The sequence below is a fragment of the Lissotriton helveticus genome, chromosome 2_1, assembly GCF_964261635.1.
Source record: "Lissotriton helveticus chromosome 2_1, aLisHel1.1, whole genome shotgun sequence".
In the NCBI taxonomy this organism is placed as follows: Eukaryota; Metazoa; Chordata; class Amphibia; order Caudata; family Salamandridae; genus Lissotriton; species Lissotriton helveticus.
The window spans coordinates 537,255,861-537,275,107 of NC_136059.1; the positions used below are offsets into that span (position 1 = coordinate 537,255,861).

Here is a 19,247-nt window from a genome sequence, read left to right on the forward strand (position 1 = left end):
GTTTCCGTTCATTGGTACATTATTCGACTTGATGTTACATTTGATCACTACTTCAAACAAGTGTCTCATGCAGTACTTAGTGATATAGACAGTATTCCCTCCCGTGGTCCGTCAACTGTGGGGAGAAGTCATCAAAGGATGTGCATATCATCCCTCTACGCACATTCCATACCTCCCAAATCCTCGTCCATTTTTGTGTGCAACCTCTACTTTCGTACACCACCCTCTCTTCCTGGATGCTTGAATCCATATCGGACTCCCAGTGACAAAACTTGGGTTTAAGTACGCCCTTCCAGGTTCTTGCTACGTTGCGTTTCGATACCATACAGCCAAGGGAGACCCATAGTCTCTCGGCTCTCGTCAAATCAGTAGCTTCCCAGATATTTAGAAGACACAAGCGGGGCAAAACTTTGGTGGTTTTGTGGCATGTTGAGGACAGTGCTGACTTGACCCTCCCCAATATGTCTGAAGAGTCGGGCATTCCCACCATTGGTGTAGGAATGTACCAGTTTGGCCACTCGCCCCTGGGGCAGGCAGCGGAGCTCAGGGCACCCATTTTTACAAGCACTGAACTGGTGTTAAAAGCTCTATACAGGAGTATACAAGTTGGTATACATGGACGATCTTGGTGTGCTCGTCTTTGCCTGTGTTGATATTCGAAAGCACTGCACTCTTTATAAATTCAAACATATATATTTTTGTTGTAGTGCCCTATCTGGCTAGGCTCTCCCGGTCTGATTCACAGAGCTATTAATGCACCTAAATGTGTAAAGAATAGTATTTACAAGGGCAGATTCAGCTTGGTGATTCGCTGAATTGGAGTTTCTCCTTTTTATTTTATGAATAAATAAATATGCTGAGGGTGGGCTACGGGGGGGGGGGGTGCCACTATGGAGGGGTGCCACTATGGAGGGGGATGGGGATGGACACAGGTTCCATGCCTGGAGAATCCCCACTTGTTTGTGGTTCTTCGCAAGCTCTATGCAGCCAGTGGACTACCCACCCTGACGTTCATCGCAGATTTACTTGTGTCATGGACAGTAGTAAATCTGTGATCAGGGGAAGAGACCTTCCCAGGCATATAATAATTACAAAAACAAAAGGCTATTGCATAGGTAACATACTATCAAGGTACGTGGTAACTCTTGCAGGAGGTGGTGTATCTTACTCTACTATCTCAGTCCACCCTTACTGGGGCAAGACCGAGGGGTCCTATTAATTGGTTAACATTGTTCCCAACTACATCTTTCTGAGTTTGATTCTCTTCCATCTCGCTGTACACTGCCCTGCTCTCCACTTCAGGTGAGCAATCCCAAGCATCTTATAGAAGTTGCACGACTGCTTCCCCAGGAGAGAAACAGCCTTTACAATGAAGCAAGAACCCCGCATGCCTTTACCACGCATGCGACACTACCACGCATGCCATTACCACACAAGTGTTTTTCATGAATATGCCTTTACGTTGCATGCCATTACATTGAATTTCGTTGTAAAGGGATGAATGGTAAAGGCATATTCGTTGTTAAAGTTTTAAAGGTAAGTACATGAAAGGTTTTCTCTAGGGTTTAGGGTGGGTAAGAGCGTATGGCTTTTTGAGGAATTTGTTTTTTTGGGGGGAAATGGGTATTTTTTCAGGATTTAGTGTGTGTTTGGGTGGCAAGGACATTTTTAGGGTTTAGGGTGGGTATGGGTTTTGGGGTGGCAAAGGCGTATGCTTGTGTGTGTCAATATATATTAATTATATATTGGAGTAATACTTACCTGTTATATATTTATCATGCATATGCCTTTACCATACATGCGTTTACAGTGCAGTTTCGTTGTAAAGGCATGCATTGTAAAGTCATATGTGTGGTAAAGACTTGGGTGGTAGTGTTGCGGTCGTTGTAATGACTGCATTGTATAGCCAAGGTAGTGGCATGCGTGGTTCCATCATACATCCGCCCCAGGATTTCAGGATTGTTTTTCTATTTAAAAAAAAAAAAATGTTTAACAAAGGCTATTGATGATGGCAACCTATAGAGATTACATGAGTGAATATCTCCTGAAGCCCAGACATCTAAGGAGTGTCTAAACGGACAAAATCGTCTGGAAAAATACTCGACTCTGTAAATATTAAGTGATTATTCTGCTTAAAATCGGCCAAAAGGTAGAACATCTTTCCAAAACAGCTTTCCAACTGACATATTTTGCATTCCGTCTACAAGGAAGCATTATTTCTCCAGTATTGAATTTCTCATATACTCACATGTTTAAATCATTCCGTGGTTTAATTTGTGTATTCACATATTCTTGGTACCGACTTCTCTTTGTTTTAAGGTCACTCTGTGCCTAGTGATCTATTGATCTGCCCCTGCAGTCGCACCCCTTTAGAAATATCCTGCTACACTTTAGAACATTTCCTGGTACCATGTTGAAGCTGGTTCTGTTCCCTCTTGCTAGAGGGAGGTTGAGAGAAAAGAGTTCAGAGACCACTCCATTGGGCAAGTACCTGTTGGTGCTTCACCAGTGGGCTATTTTTCCATTCTGGCTGTATAATGATCTAATGCAACTGGTGTGTGACTGTAGCTTGGTGCATTTGGAGAGCGTGAGCAGCGCAGTCATTCGAGATAGACAGGTACTGGTGGCGTTCTCTCTCTTGAGTATACTCGTCCTTACAACTTCTAGCTGTACCCCCTTCCTTGCTGTCCCTCAGCATACTTTTGCAGCAAGCAGCATAACCTTCTTAACTAGATTTCGAAAAAATCATAAATCCGAATTTAAGGACACTCCTGCCAAGACTCTGAGGAATATTCTGAGTAGGTTTACCTGCGGTATCCAACTCATTGCTACTTTAGTGTGCCTCAGTATTAGTCATTTTATCCATTTCAAGTTTCACACGAACAAGAACTGCTATATTTGCATTAGACAGATTGCACGTACATTGTTTATGTACTAAGACGGTTTCCTTTCTTTTCTAGGCAAGCCCCACTCTGGGCTTCTGCAGTCTGGCGTGATCAGTTGTTACGTGATGTACCTCACATTCTCCGCTCTGGCCAGTAAACCAGCAGAAACAAGTAGGTTTGTGGTGGCTTCAAAGATGAGTAGAGCGAATAGCTGAAGTAAAATGTTTCAAACGATTTTTTTTATTAGCATTTAATTTATTCATAAAAATTATGATTGGAAGTTAGGCTTCTTTGGTTGCATCTATTCCATAGCCTCACAGTCCCGCACGTTTAACTTCGGAGTTTTGCTGAAAATGTCCCCCTACCTCCGTGACCTTTTCTGGAACCCTGTCTATTTAACCTTAATTTGTGTTTTTTTTTAGTGTGACCGAGCTATAAAGGAATATAGGCTGTACATTAGAAGGGATGGGATTATACATTTAAAGGAAGTTAGAGTTTATTACAGATCAGCAGGTTATTCTATTGGCATCCATGTAGGACAGGCCGTCTTTGTTTACTTTTGGTAGAGGTGTTACTTGAGGCGGGGGCTCCTCAGCATGCTTCTGAAGTAGGAGTAAACTAGGACAAGAAAACCACCCTTGTTGCTCGAGGCAACCTTTTGAGAATGACGGCGTGCATTTTATTGCATCCTTGTGCCAGCTTCAGTGTTGGTTGACTGTGCACTCCTATTATTGACCATGTTTTATGGATACGTTGTCACAGAAGACTCTAAAATGTTTATTCTTTTGGATAATAAGCATAAAGGTATCCCTCTGTTAGAAGAGACAATTTTCAGGAGGGGTTGACATGTGCCTCGCCTATACACCACCTCAGTAAGAGGGGGGTAAAAGGGCAAGATACATTTTTTTTAATTAAAAAAAAAAAAATTCTCTTTTTCCCACATCTCACTGAGGTTGGTATATGGTTGTGGCACATATCAACCTCCCTCCTGAAATTTGTCTCTTCAAACAGGGATACCTTTACGTTTATTGTGTAGTTTCTAAAGAGTGCATATCCCCACATAGCTTAGATATACGAAAGGATCTCTCTACCCTTCCAGATTCGTAAGGTCCCTTGACCTCCGTTACCAAAGTTTTGAGCAGTATTCTTTTGATGCAAAAAACTTAAACTGTAGAGACGACCTCACTGGGACGTTTAAAGAAAGCCCTCACTCACCACCTAGTGATGACATGCTTCATCATCGGGCTCCACCAAAGAGACCGAGTGTCTCTTTGGTGTGCTGCAACGCCAGATCTACTGCGGAGCGGGATAGTGAGTTCAGGGCGTGTTGTGCATAATTAAGCTAACGAGTGGTGAGGGTATAAAAAAGTCAGTAGCGTATCAAAAGGAAATTTTTATTCTATGACCACTTAAGACAATGATTAAAATTATGTGTATGGAAGAAGTCCACATTAAGTTGCGTGGTAGATTCCTATGTATCAGTCGACATGTTTCTTGCCATCGAAACGGTGTAATTTTACCCGGCAATTCTTCAGGACTAAAAGTGTTCTATACCCTGGTGGTATGGACGCGCTAAGGCCCACCCTTACCTAGGGGCGTGAAAGTGAAAATTAAACAAAATAGTGAAAAAGTGCGAAAAATTAGGAAGAATAAATGGCTTCCTAATAACTCCTGGTTTAGGAGGCTTCAACTTAGTGGTTTCTGCACTTTTCTGGTGTTGAAATAAATCACCATGGGTCTCAGGAGGGGGGTGGGAGCGTATTCGGCACACCGCCCTTGACGCTTGGCACCCTCAGTCTACCTGCATCGCCCTCGGACTGGACCCTGAAGGGTCCAGTCCGAGGACGATGGTAATTTTTCGCGATGGCGAGGTAATTTTTCGCACTTTTTCACTATTTTGTTTAATTTTCACTTTCACGTCCCTAGGTAAGGGTGGGCCTTAGCGCGTCCATACCACCAGGGTATAGAACACTTTTAGTCCTGAAGAATTGCCGGGTAAAATTACACCGCTTAATTTTGCACAACACGCCCTGAACTCACTATCCCGCTCCGCAGTAGATCTGGCGTTGCAGCACACCAAAGAGACACTCGGTCTCTTTGGTGGAGCCCGATGATGAAGCATGTCATCACTAGGTGGTGAGTGAGGGCTTTCTTTAAACGTCCCAGTGAGGTCGTCTCTACAGTTTAAGCTTGTTGCTCCCTACTGTGGCAAAACCTACTCCTTATGACACACTTTTTTTGTTTATAAATGAATGACCGGGGATTAAGAGTGTCATACTACTCTCCCTACCTCTCTTCTTGTTGAAGTATTCTTTTGATGACCATGACGAAAAGGGTAAGACATTTCTTCTCTTAATACTTTTATTAAAAATGGGTTCATCAATTTTCTCCTAGGAATGGGTCCCATCGTTATGTATAACTGCAGGGCTTAGTTTGTGCTGTGGTTGCAGGTGCCGGGCATCAGAACTCCTATTTGGAGACCAAGACTTATTTCTCATACTCAAACTTTAGCCCATAATAGGAGAGAGAAAGGCAGGAAATGGAGAAAGAAGAAAGGAAAAATCAGTGACAGGAAACATTGACAAAGTTAGAAAGTTGAAAAACAATCAAGCCTAGAAGAGTGAGATAAAGGGATAGAAAATGTACGGTGGTGGAAGAAACAGGCACAATGTGGAGTGAAAATGAGGCAGCCGTGGTATTCAGCAACCCTGGCATTCGAAAGTTCCGGAGGCATGCTCTAAAGGAAATCTTTGGACCACTGCCATTATATTTATTTATTTATCTAACATTTTGGAAATTTATAAAAACGCCTTGGTACCTTTCTTGACATGGACATTATATTTTTATGTGACCTACTCAGGAATACGTGAAAATGTGTGAAATTATTGATTGAAATCGGGCTCCCCTTTAGATCCCTGCCCGGTCTCTTGTCTTAATAAAATAGCCTTTGTGCTAAATAGTCCTATTAACTCGATTCTAAATTCCTCATTTTCTTCTGGCATTGTTCCACAGGCTTGGAAGAGTGCTCTTATTCTTCCACTAATTAAAAAACCAACTTTGGATCCCATCATACACGCCAACTATAGGCCTATTTCTCTCCTCCCTGCTCTGGCAAAGGTGGCGGAAAGGCATGTGCACCGATCCATCTCAGATTTCATTGAGAATAACAACATGTTGCACAGTACTCAATCTGGGTTTCGTGCGAATTACAGCACAGAAACCGCTTTACTGGAAGTCACCACCGCCATTAGAGAGGTCTTAGACTCGGGAGGTAAGGCCATGTTGGTCATGTTAGACTTGTCGGCGGCGTTTGACACCGTTCCCCATGACACTCTCCTAATTCGACTCTGGGATTGTGGTCTTAGGGGGACGGTGTGGAACTGGCTTAAGTCATTTCTAGCCAACCGCCGGCAAACGATCTGGGCGCCACCTCACTCCGCAGCTATGTCAGTCCTGGAAGTGGGGGTCCCTCAGGGGTCTATTCTTAGCCCCCTGCTTTTCAACATCTTTATGGCCCCCCTTGCAGAGGTTGCGGAGTCGTTTGGCGCTCAGATCGTGTCTTACGCTGATGACACCCAGCTCTTGTTCACCCAGAACAAGAATGAGATGTTTGATGGGACACGTATCAGAGGCTGTTTAGAAGCAGTCTTTGACTGGTTCAAGAGACACGGCCTGAAATGCAACTCCGATAAATCGGAGCTGCTTTTTTTCGGGTGTGTCTCTGAACCAAATTGGAAAAGTTGGTGGCCCCAGGATCTTTTCCCTCCTACCAATGCTAGTACCAAGGTTAAAAATCTTGGTATCATTGTAGATAATGAGTTGACTTTTGGACCCCAAATAGCCAGTCTTGCAGGGAAATGTTTCGGTATCCTGAGGATGCTCAGGAAATTTCTTCCTTTGATTTCCGTGAACCATCGCAGGGTTATCGTCCAAGCATTGGTAGGGTCTCGCTTGGACTATGTAAATGCCCTTTATTTAGGTCTTCCTAAATATTTGGTAAAGAGACTTCAGGTTGTGCAAAATTCAGCTGCACGGGCCATCTACGGTCTTCCTAGACGAGCGAGTACTTCTAACCTGCTTAAGGAATTGCACTGGCTCCCTATAGCCAAAAGGGTGCTGTTCAAGAGCCTGACTCTAACCTATAAGGCTCTTCACGACCTGGGCCCCAGGTATATTAGAAAACGGCTTGCTCTGTACAAACCGAGCAGAGCTCTTCGCTCTGCCTCCCTGCTCAAAATGCGCGTTCCATCCATCAAACGCACTCGACAAGGGGGGCGCTCGTTTCACTACCTGGTTCCACGTGCCTGGAATGAATTGCCTTTCGATCTTAGACAGGCCCCTAGTCTGATGTCTTTTAGAAAGGCATTAAAAACCTGGCTTTTTAGTTATGAATTGTGAAGTCTTTTAATCCCAGTTATGTTTTCTTTCCAATAAAGGTCCTCTTCGCCAAAGCGCCGGGACACTCCTTTGTGAGTAGCCGTTGCGCTATAGAAGAGCCCAATTAACATAACATAACATTGATCAGCATTTGAACTATATTTCAATTGCCATAGAAAGAAACATTGTAACTGGGTGTAGATCAAAAGGAATTTACGCGAAGCTTAATAGCTCTGGTGAAAAAGCAGCTTTAAAAGCATCTGAAAATGGACAATACAAAAAGAAAACATCCCTTTTTTAGGACTTTCCTACAGACACCTATTGTCCAAGAGGATTGATACTTTTGGCATGTACATGTTTTCTTCTGAGTCGTAAATGCTGTTTGTCTGTTGGGCCATTACCAACTTGCCCTTTGCCAGTGAGATCTTGCATGAAGTTGCAGAATACATTATGGCTTCCTTGGCCCAGATGATTCCTGATGGACAGTATGCAGCCAAGTATGTTATCTATGTAAGCAACAATGGTCCTTAATTTAGTAAAATATACTAGTAAGATGCCAATTATAGACAACAATCTGTGCTATAGGAAAGCCGGACACTGATTTAATCAATGTAAGCGTATAACCATAAAATGAAGAAAACATTAATACAGTGGGACACAATCCTGTATCCAATACATATAACAATCAAAACAAAACAGGGGGTACACAAAATACAGGCAATCAGGTGAGTGGAGGCGCTAGTGGCAATTTGGGGTTTAACTAGCTGACCTCATGTAGTATACACAATTGGAATATTCAAATAACGGAGTTTCGATCCTACATTAATAAGGGATCATCATCAGGACTAAAATATATTGCCAGAACATTCAATGCCTGTAGAGAGGGGAGGCAAGGGAACAAGGGACATGTTTTAGCCCTATGACCTGCATAGTATTACATTACTTTCTGACCATGCCATACTTAACGTGAGACCTTCCAAATGTCAGTGAAGTGCACGGTATAGTCATAATATCGAGTTCATAATATCGACTAGACACAATATCGAGTAAAAAATATAGAATGGACATAATATCGACTAGACATAATATAGACAACAAAAATATTGACTAGAAAAAATTAATATCGAATAGAATGGACATAATATCCAATCAAAACTATAGAATGGACATAATATCGACTAGACATAATATAGACAACAAAAATATCGAATTTAAGGTAGGTTAATATTTTTAATTTTTTGTGTAATATAATTCTGTAGCGGGTTGTGGGTTTATAGGGGAATAGGGTGGCAAGTAATTTAATTATAATTAATTAAATATGTTAATTTATTTATTGATATTTATTTAGAATTAATTGTTAATTAATTATTAATTGGCAATTAATTAAAATGTAATTGGGAATTATAATTGATTAATTGATAAATATTTTAATTTTAGTAATTTATTTTCTGTAGCGGGTTGTGGGTTTATAGGGGAATAGGGTGGGAAGTAATTTAAATATAATAAATTAAATTTGTTAATTTATTTATTGATATTTATTTAGAAATAATTGTTAATTAATTATTAATTGGTAATTAATTAAAAATTAATTGGTAATTATAATTGATAAATATGTTAATTTCATTAATTTATTTTCTGTAGCGGGTTGTGGGTTTATAGGGGAATAGGGTGGCAAGTAATTTAATTATAATTAATTAAATATGTTAATTTATTTATTGGTATTTATTTTGAATTAATTGTTAATCAATTATTAATAGGTAATTAATTAAAATATAATAGGTAATTAAAATGAATTGATTAATTTTTAAATTGTTAATTAATTTATTGTTAATAGGTAATTAGTAGGTAATTTTTATAATTAAATAAATTTAATTTATATTTATAAATAAATATTTAATATATTTTATACAATTGTAAAATATTTTAATTAATTTGTAATTGGTATTACTATTTATGTTATTTATATTTATTTATGAAGTATTTACTTTCCCTACTATTGCACTCTCTGAAGTTGGAATAGTAATTTTAACCCCTACGCTATCCAACTCTTTCCCTACTGTTGAACTCCCTGGAGTTGGAATAGTAATTTTAACCCCTACGCTATCCAACGCTTTCCCTACTGTTGCACTCTCTGGAGTGGGAATAGTAATTTTTACCCCTACGCTATCCAACGCTTTCCCTACTGTTGCACTCTCTGGAGTGGTAATAGTAATTTTTACCCCTACGCTATCCAACGCGTTCCCTACTGTTGCACTCTCTGGAGTGGGAATAGTAATTTTTACCCCTACGCTATCCAACGCTTTCCCTACTGTTGGACTCTCTGGAGTGGGAATAGGAATTTTTACCCCTACGCTATCCAACGTTTTCCCTACTGTTGCACTCGCTGGAGTGGGAATAGTAATTTTTACCCCTACGCTATCCAACTCTTTCACTACTGTTGCACTCTTTGGAGTGGGAATAGTAACTTTAACCCCTACGCTATCCAACTCTTTCCCTACTGTTGCACTCTCTGGAGTTGGAATCGTAATTTTAACCCCTACGCTATCCAACGCTTTCCCTACTGTTGGACTCTCTGGAGTGGGAATAGTAATTTTTACCCCTACGCTATCCAACGCTTTCCCTACTGTTGCACTCTCTGGAGTGGGAATAGTAATTTTTACCCCTACGCTATCCAACGCTTTCCCTTCTGTTGCACTCACTGGAGTCGTTACAGTACATTTAAACCTCTTGCTATCCTATGGTAAAAATATTGTATATGTTTTGTTAATAATATATGTATATATATGTATATTACCTACTGGCGGTCGCCAGTAGGTATATATAGTTAGGATTTTTTCTCTATGGGTTTTTTGAAAATTCTATGTCTAATAACTTTGGCGTTTGTGGACGGAATTGGCTGAAATTTTCAGGAAAATGGCACATTTTGTTTCTGAGCAGCCCTTGAAAATTTGGGGGGGGTTCGTCCAGTGGGGGCCGAGAAAAAATGGGGGTCCCAAAACGTGTTTTTAACATTGAGTTTTCCATAGGGCGGTTGGCCTCACTTTTAGCCCGAACGGCTGAATGGATTTGCACGTAACTTGGCAAAATTGTAGGGACTGGTAGCCCGATGTGCCTTTTGTAGGTCTCAATATATGTGCTCCAGTGGATTTTGAGAAATTAACGTTTAAAAAAAGATATATATCTGTAACAGCGGACCGGGCAGCGCTCTGGTTCGCGGACTTTTCGCGCAACGGAGCTTTGTGAAGCGAAGCTGATTGGTTCTCCGGCGTCTGTCAACATTCCAAACAGTCCGTAGCGGCCGCCATCTTGTCTCTCGGTAGGATCGAGAGACAAGAGAAGGTCAAAACAAAGGGGGAAATAACTATAAGGGGGCATAGTAGATCCTCGCTGACCCCCTAGGTTTGATGTGGAGGTTTTAAAAGGGCCCCGCGGGGCAAAAAAAAATAATAATAATAATAATTGAACGGCTGAATGGATTTGCACGAAACTTGGCAAAATATTAGGGACTGGTAGCCCGATGTGCCTTTGCTAGGTCTCAATATATGTGCTCCAGTGGATTTTGAGAAATTAACGTTCAAAAAAAGATATATATCTGTAACAGCGCTCCGCTTCGCGTAACGGAGGTTTGCGAAGCTGATTGGTCATTCTGTCACTGGGCTATAGTTGGGCTACATCTGGCTGATATTTGGGCTACATTTGTTTTTTTGTGTGTCTGGCGGCCATCTTTGGGCTACATTGGGCTACATTGGGCTTCATTGGGCTACATTCGGCTAATTAGCAAATAGCTCATCGCAAACTAGGAATGGTAAAGAATCGCTATTTATTCCTTAAAGTTCGCTATTTAGGAAATGCAAAAAACTTTGATGATATATATGGCGGTTCATCTCTAACAAGATAAGAAGCATAGGGATACATTTATGATGACTGGCGCATCACCAGGGATGTGTTAGTCATTCTGTGCCGCTGTTCCGTCACCTATGGTGTGCTGCATTTACAATGCGGCGCATCATGGGGCAAAAACAGCACAGATGCGTGATGTATCTGTGCCGTAAAGGTGGCGCATTGCTGGAGTTGTATCGCAAGTGTGATGAAGCTCCAGCAAGGGTCGGGGGTGCCCCTGTCGCAGGGTTTCTGTTCTCACACAGAACTGTGGACAGAGGATTGGAACCTCGGCGAATTAGGGTGTCCCAAAACTCACGTTAGTAATCAAAAACTCCTTAGCAAGCTAGGTACAGTGTCACATTGGATATAACAAACTCTCAATGTTTAGACAATCCAGAATATGAACTTATAGTACCTCAGGATACGTGGATCTCATGAACAGTCGGTCGTTATAGATTTCTTAGAAACCAGAACATGGAGTTAAGAAGAACAGATGTGTATTTGAAATGTTTATTTACTAATGCCGTCTTCTCAGGCGTAGTACCTTAGATAATAAAAGTACACATATTATCAGTAGCAAAATTACCAGCATAGTTACTAGTACATAAAAAGTGAATGGTGACAGTATGTTAGCATGCTGTAAATGAATAAGAGTTAGCAACACTTATAAGCAGCCGCGGGCCGTGGAGGGAGTTACGGTGAGGCAGGGAGGCGGGGAGGGGGAGAAGCAGGGTGGAGAATACAAGTACACATATTATCAGTAGCAAAATTACCAGCATAGTTACTAGTACATAAAAAGCGAATGGTGACAGTATGTTAGCATGCTGTAAATGAATAAGAGTTAGCAACACTTATAAGCAGCCGCGGGCCGTGGAGGGAGTTACGGTGGGGCAGGGAGGCGGGGAGGGGGAGGGGCAAGGTAGAGAGGGCTCCACCCTGCTTCTCCCCCTCCCCGCCTCCCTGCCCCATCGTAACTCCCTCCACGGCCCGCGGCTGCTTATATCTCACCCTCCCTAATACACATATTATATTATTTGCTAAGAAGGTCTCTTTGTGTTGGTTTAGGGCGTGCCCATACTTTAGTGTCTTAGATTTGAAGGAATCACATCAGCATACACCAGCTCTCTCTTCATGTGAACCGCATCAACTGTTGTGTATGTGTGTTCGGCAAAGCAATATAAAACCCGCCTCATGCCCAGAATTGGCAGAAGTTGCACTTATGTTATGAGTATGAAGTCGTGGAGATCAGACCTCATAACAATTCTGTATCGTGTTGTTCTTGAAACTTTAGCACTCGCTGTACAGATATAGTTTAACAAGTAAAGCAGATAGTAGACCAATAACATATTATTCTCATGTAAACCACGATGAACTACTAGGTGGAAAGCTAAAGCAACAACTAAGTGTCGTGTGCAGAAGTTGCAAAAAAGGAAAAATGGCGTTTAAACCGGTAATGAGCCCATGCTAACTTAACACAGTGTAAAGATATCCAGGACCTAGATGACACCTCCTCATGATCCGGAAACGAACTGAATAAGATAATAGAAGTGCCATCTCATGAGAGCAGATTGCAAGTTTATATGTGGACGGTCCGCAAGGTAAAGCATTAAAAACTAGGAAAATTTAATGCTAAAGAAAAATAAAACAGCCAAGTACTTTATCGAGTCTTAAGCCAATAGGCAAGGTAAATAATAAAAACTTGACAAATAAGTCAATGAATTGTCAATGAAATGCTAGTACTCAGCATATCAAACATGAAAAAGGTCTATGACATAACTGTGTATGCAAAATAAGCTGCAACAGCCTCCAATAGGAATTCACCGTCTTCATCCGAAAACAGTTCAGCCATCCAATTTAAAAGCGGAAAAGAACATACGTGCTCTCCCAGCACCGGATCCTCTATCACCATCAGAGGACAGCTCGGTGGGTTTTCAAGAAAGCTCTCTTCCAAGAAAGACTGTGCTGCCGCCAGTAAATTCCAGGGACCAAGTAGTCCATGCATCAATGCCACAGCCATAATCCTTTCGCCAGGACAAACCAACTCGTGAGTAATGATAGGAGTCATCAGCTGATTAAAGTCGACGTCAGGAGAAACCGGTCCGCAGAGACACAAATCAATGGCCCAATCGAAATCACAGGTCAGGCAGTGAAATACAGGCTGGACACAGGTGAAGTAGGAGAACCGAAAAGATAATCCATATGCCGTGCTTAATATCGCCAACGGCATTGTGCCATAATATTCTAGCATGCGATTGCGGAACAGTGTCAGCAGCTGCAGGGTCGGAGGTTGCATAGGAGGGACATCCATATTTAAAAATGTAAAAAAGCACAAGAGCGTCCGCTGGTAATGCAAGTAAAAATGCCAATCCACAAACCAGAGTGCAGAAAATACAATGAAAGGAAGCAGGGATGACTCCAAAGATTTTCTCAAATGAAGTCACGAGACCACTGGTAACAACTTTAAAAAAGTGTGTCAGGGACTTTGTGGAGGATGCGTTAAAGATAGTCGGAAACATGTTGCTGAAATTGAAAGGCAAATCTTAATTGAAAAGGGTGTGCACCTCTGTACGGGTGTTCGCTATGTGAAGTACGAAAGTTTCACGGGCCGAACTCAAGGCCACCTCTCTCTGAGACAAAAGAGCTCTTATTCTTGCCATGCCGTTGAAACGTGTCCCAAGGTTGGTATTTGTGGCCAGATTGAAAACTCCCTATGTTCATGTGTGGGAGGAAATAGAACATTTCTGCAGCAAATAACCCGTTCACTTACTGTTACGATAAAAGGAATACTTTTAATTAACTCAGAACAATCTTCATTATTGAGCATCAAATAACTACCATTTTCCAACAACTTGAACGTGGGGATGATAGCAGGAACTGGCGTGCCTTGCAACACGCAAGCCATATTTGGTCGGTGTTTGTTGCATGAACCGTGTAACTGTATGTGCCTACACATTAGTGAATGATCTGGCGTCTCAGTGCATTCCTCTCCATTCAGATAAACTTCTTGATCATCTTTGAAACATCTGTATGTGTATGGAAGCGACCAGACCTCATGAAGAAAAGCACTACCTAAAGGTTCATAACGACCTATTGGTATATATTTCATACAATTTGAAAACTTATATAAAGCAAAAGGCAGCGTTATTAAACCGTGGATAAGGCATGTTGTCAAAAAACCCGCAATCCTCTGCTGATGATGTCACTGAGCATGTCATGAATGATGTAATATGTGACATCATCAGCAGTGGATTACGGGTAATAGTATCTCTAGTTTACTCCCCTATAGCTGTCTTTATTTTAACATAAGTGTGTGTTTCCCTCCCTTATACTTACTGTTTTTGGTTCGCTTCCAGTTCGCGTACCGGCGAGCGAACTAGGAAGCGAACTAAGAGAAATAGAGGTTGGCACAGTTCCAAATATTGTACCAATTTTTTAATAACGGGGAGGTAGTTCTGAAAAGAACTTTTTTTTTTATTTTTCTGAACATTTTTTTACTGTTTTTGAATTTTTCGGAACAGTTTTATATTTTTTTGGGTTTTTCTTGGAGGGGGCAATGAAAACGATTCATTGTAAAGGGCTCAACAGGAGCAACAAAACAAAAAAAAGAAGTATTTATTATTTTGGGCGTTTCGGACAAACTTGCATATGATAGTCAATAGCTCTGTTGATCAGAGTGATGCTTCTTTCTCCGTAGGAAATTAATCCATCGCAAAATACGCAGGTGTGTTTTACTTCACCAAATCTCATTTGTATATTTGGCACCATCTCCCTGCCCTCTGGTCCCGTTACTTCCGGTACAACAGATCTTCTGGCCATAATAGGGAGATTATCTAGGTCGTTCCGAAACTGTGCAGCACTGTAGTTGTTAGGATGCCACCTAGTCATATGGCGATGCATTGTGTAGTTTCCGAAACTGTATTTTTTGTCGGTCTCTCTGGACAGTCTATCTTGACATATAAGGCAAGTTACGTATCTTGCATTTACTTTTTTCTGACCTTTGGGAATTTTAAAAAATTGCCAAATGAAGTTTTCTTTCCGGTGAGACGTCCTGGGCTGCTCAGGCAAAAACTGCCTCTCTTCGTGCTCGTCCTCCTGTTCCTCTTCTTCTTCTTCTTGTTGAATTATAACTTGAGCAGGTGGTCCACTCTTCCTTGGATGTGGTGGAGGTGGTGGGGAAGCACCAGCTGAAGCTACTAAAGAAGCCATTGCTCAGTGATCACAAAGGGTCTTTCTCTCACAATGATGAAAGTCAGAGTGAGGAAAGAAGGAGGGATTTTCATCATTTGGGAAAAACAAGAGTTCTCAACCAATCAAAAGTGTTCATTTTAGATTATATGACCTAGTCTTACATCATTAGGAAACCAAAAGTGAAATGAACCAATGAAAAGTGTTATTACCAAGTCACATGACCTGCTGTGTTTACGTTAAGCGCTTTGCAGGGCCTCCCGGTTTGCTTCCAGAAACCTGCGCTTTGCGACTCGCTTCGCGTACCAGTTCGCTAACGTAGTACGTCATATGACGTATCACGCGACAACGTGAAACGTCATGCGGACGGGAGGCGTCACGATGTTGTTTTGTAACGCGGCACTTGCGGTAAAGAAACGTTTACCGGCTCGCGGTCTATTTCGCGGCATCAAGGTCAGCTAACGGGAAGCTTCCCTATTTGCGAAGCGGGAACGAAGAAAAAAAAATATTTAAAAAAAAAATTATTCATAAACATATAAAATATATTTTTGGATTTAAAGAAGAATACATTTTACAGCTACAGATATTAGCTGTTAAAAAACCAATGAAATTCACAGAAAAAACCATAGGTTATGGACCATATATAGTTAGGAATTAGCATTTACAAAACCTTGAAAATTCACTGAAAAAACCATAGGTTATAGACCATATATAGTTAGGAATTAGCATTTACAAAACCTTGAAAATTCACTGAAAAAACCATAGGTTATAGACCATATATAGTTAGGAATTAGCATTTAAAAAACCTTATTTTACTCACACAAAACCATTGAAATTCCATATATAGTTAGTTGCACTAACTATATATCGCGCACCCGCAATCCACTGCTGATCATGTCACATATTACATCATTCATGACATGGTCAGTGACATCACTGATGACATCACTGATGACATCTCAAATGACATCACTGATGACATCACTGATGACATCTCATTTGACATCATTCTTGTGCTAATACGATAAACCTCTTCAGACTCTAATATAACCTTAGATACACTCAGTGTATACAGACACTCACACACTGCCACTCATCCATGGAGTTACTCACACACCCAGTCGGTCATGCAAAGAAACAATCTCACCTCCATTTCTTCAACTATACAGTTAAACACACCTTACTTATTGAAACATATACTAACACATATTTACTCTCTTATACAATCCCTGATACAAGTTCACAATGATCGATACAACCACTCACTCATTCAGTGGCTCTCATGCACAGTTATTTATATATGCCAACTCTCACATGTACTGTGTTTTACATATGTACTTACTATGACATGTAGCATTGAGATATCCATTCACTCATCAATACACTCATGCACACAGTCAACTGCCCATGTAGCTGTTTCCACATGCACTCTTGAACTCATACACCTAGTGAATAAACTGCTCACACATCTATGCATAGAGTCTCACACCTTCCAGCCACCCCCACACAAACTCAATCTCCCATAGAAATACTTGGGCAACCAATTAATAACACATATAGCCTCTCGTATAGCTAATGATCAACACATGCAGCAGTTTACAGAACAACAGACATAATGATGCACAAATTAAGACAGTTTAGTCACTAACCCATGCATTCAGTGAGACACATTTAATCACTCACTCATACAGTCAGTCATGCACCTACTAAATCCTTCATCCAGACACTTATACATCCACTCAAGACATATTTTAACTTTACAGAAAAATACAGTCACTGGATGTTGTCATCAGTGATGTCATCAGTGATGTCATTTGAGATGTCATCAGTGATGTCATCAGTGATGTCACTGACCATGTCATGAATGATGTAATATGTGACATGATCAGCAGTGGATTGCGGGTGCGCGATATATAGTTAGTGCAACTAACTATATATGGAATTTCAATGGTTTTGTGTGAGTAAAATAAGGTTTTTTAAATGCTAATTCCTAACTATATATGGTCTATAACCTATGGTTTTTTCAGTGAATATATATATATATATATATATATATATATATATATATATATATATATATATATATATATATATATATTACCTACTGGCGGTCGCCAGTAGGTATATATAGTTAGGATTTTTTCTCTATGGGTTTTTTGAAAATTCTATGTCTAATAACTTTGGCGTTTGTGGACGGAATTGGCTGAAATGTTCAGGAAAATGGCACATTTTGTTTCTGAGCAGCCCTTGAAAATTTGGGGGGGGTTCGTCCAGTGGGGTCCGAGAAAAAAGGGGGGTCCCAAAACGTGTTTTTAACATTGAGTTTTCCATAGGGCGGTTGGCCTCACTTTTAGCCCGAACGGCTGAATGGATTTGCACGAAACTTGGCAAAATTGTAGGGACTGGTAGCCCGATGTGCCTTTTGTAGGTCTCAATATATGTGCTCCAGTGGATTTTGAGAAATTAACGTTTAAAAAAAGATATATATCTGTAACAGCGGACCGGGCAGCGGCCCAGGACGCGTACTTTTCGCGCCATGGAGCTTTGTGAAGCGAAGCTGATTGGTTCTCTGGCGTCTGTCAACATTCCAAACAGTCCGTAGCGGCCGCCATCTTGTCTCTCGGTAGGATCGAGAGACAAGAGGAGGCCAAAGCGAAGGGGCAAATGACCATAAGGGGGAATAGTAGATCCTCGCTGACCCCCTAGGTTTGATGTGGAGGTTTTAAAAGGGCCCCGCGGGGCAAAAAAAAATAATAATAATAATAATCGAACGGCTGAATGGATTTGCACGAAACTTGGCAAAATTGTAGGGACTGGTAGCCCGATGTGCCTTTGCTAGGTCTCAATATATGTGCTTCAGTGGATTTTGAGAAATTAACGTTCAAAAAAAGATATATATCTGTAACAGCGCACCGCTTCGCGTACTTTTCGCGTTACGGAGCTTTGCGAAGCGAAGCTGATTGGCTCTCCGGTGTCTGTAAACATTCCAAACAGTACGTAGCGGCCGCCATCTTGTCTCTCGGTAGGATCGAGAGACAAGAGGAGGCCAAAGCGAAGGGGCAAATGACCATAAGGGGGCATAGTAGATCCTCGCTGACCCCCTAGGTTTGATGTGGAGGTTTTAAAAGGGCCCCGCGGGGCAAAAAAAAAAAATAATAATAATAATCGAACGGCTGAATGGATTTGCACGAAACTTGGTAAAATATTAGGGACTGGTAGCCCGATGTGCCTTTGCTATGTCTCAATATATGTGCTTCAGTGCATTTTGAGAAATTAACGTTCAAAAACAAGATATATATCTGTAACAGCGCTCCGCTTCGCGGAGATAAAATTATATCTGTATTACCTAGCTGTTGCTAACACCAGTTAGCGACGGCTAGTAGGAGATAGCGACCATCTTGGGTCCCACTTTGCATGTGAGTGATATTTATCACTAATGACATGCAAAGTGGGCATGCCAAGATGTTAGCGACTGGAAACAGTCGCTAACATCGCTATCTCCTAGGGACTGGTAGCCCGATGTGCCTTTGCTATGTCTCAATATATGTGCTTCAGTGCATTTTGAGAAATTAACGTTCAAAAACAAGATATATATCTGTAACAGCGCTCCGCTTCGCGGAGATAAAATTATATCTGTATTACCTAGCTGTTGCTAACACCAGTTAGCGACGGCTAGTAGGAGATAGCGACCATCTTGGGTCCCACTTTGCATGTGAGTGATATTTATCACTAATGACACGCAAAGTGGGCATGCCAAGATGTTAGCGACTGGAAACAGTCGCTAACATCGCTATCTCCTATTATCAACTTTTGGAAATATTCGAGATAAGCGCGAATATCTCCAAAAAGTAACAGCTACCCTGAGCAGTTCTTAGCCATGTTATCCAATGGGAGGTGGATAACATGGCTAAGAGCATT

The 19,247-nt window shown here is 41.2% G+C and overlaps 1 protein-coding gene across 1 annotated transcript in view; it reads left to right on the forward strand.

Annotated features, from left to right (window-relative positions):
* Positions 1-19,247, forward strand: part of SERINC5 (serine incorporator 5) — a 260,829-nt gene that overhangs the window by 178,390 nt on the left and 63,192 nt on the right. Inside the window, exon 7 of the mRNA XM_078675198.1 lies at positions 2,961-3,056. Within this exon, the coding sequence (XP_078531324.1) occupies positions 2,961-3,056 (96 nt within the window). The remainder of the gene's footprint in view (positions 1-2,960; positions 3,057-19,247) is intronic.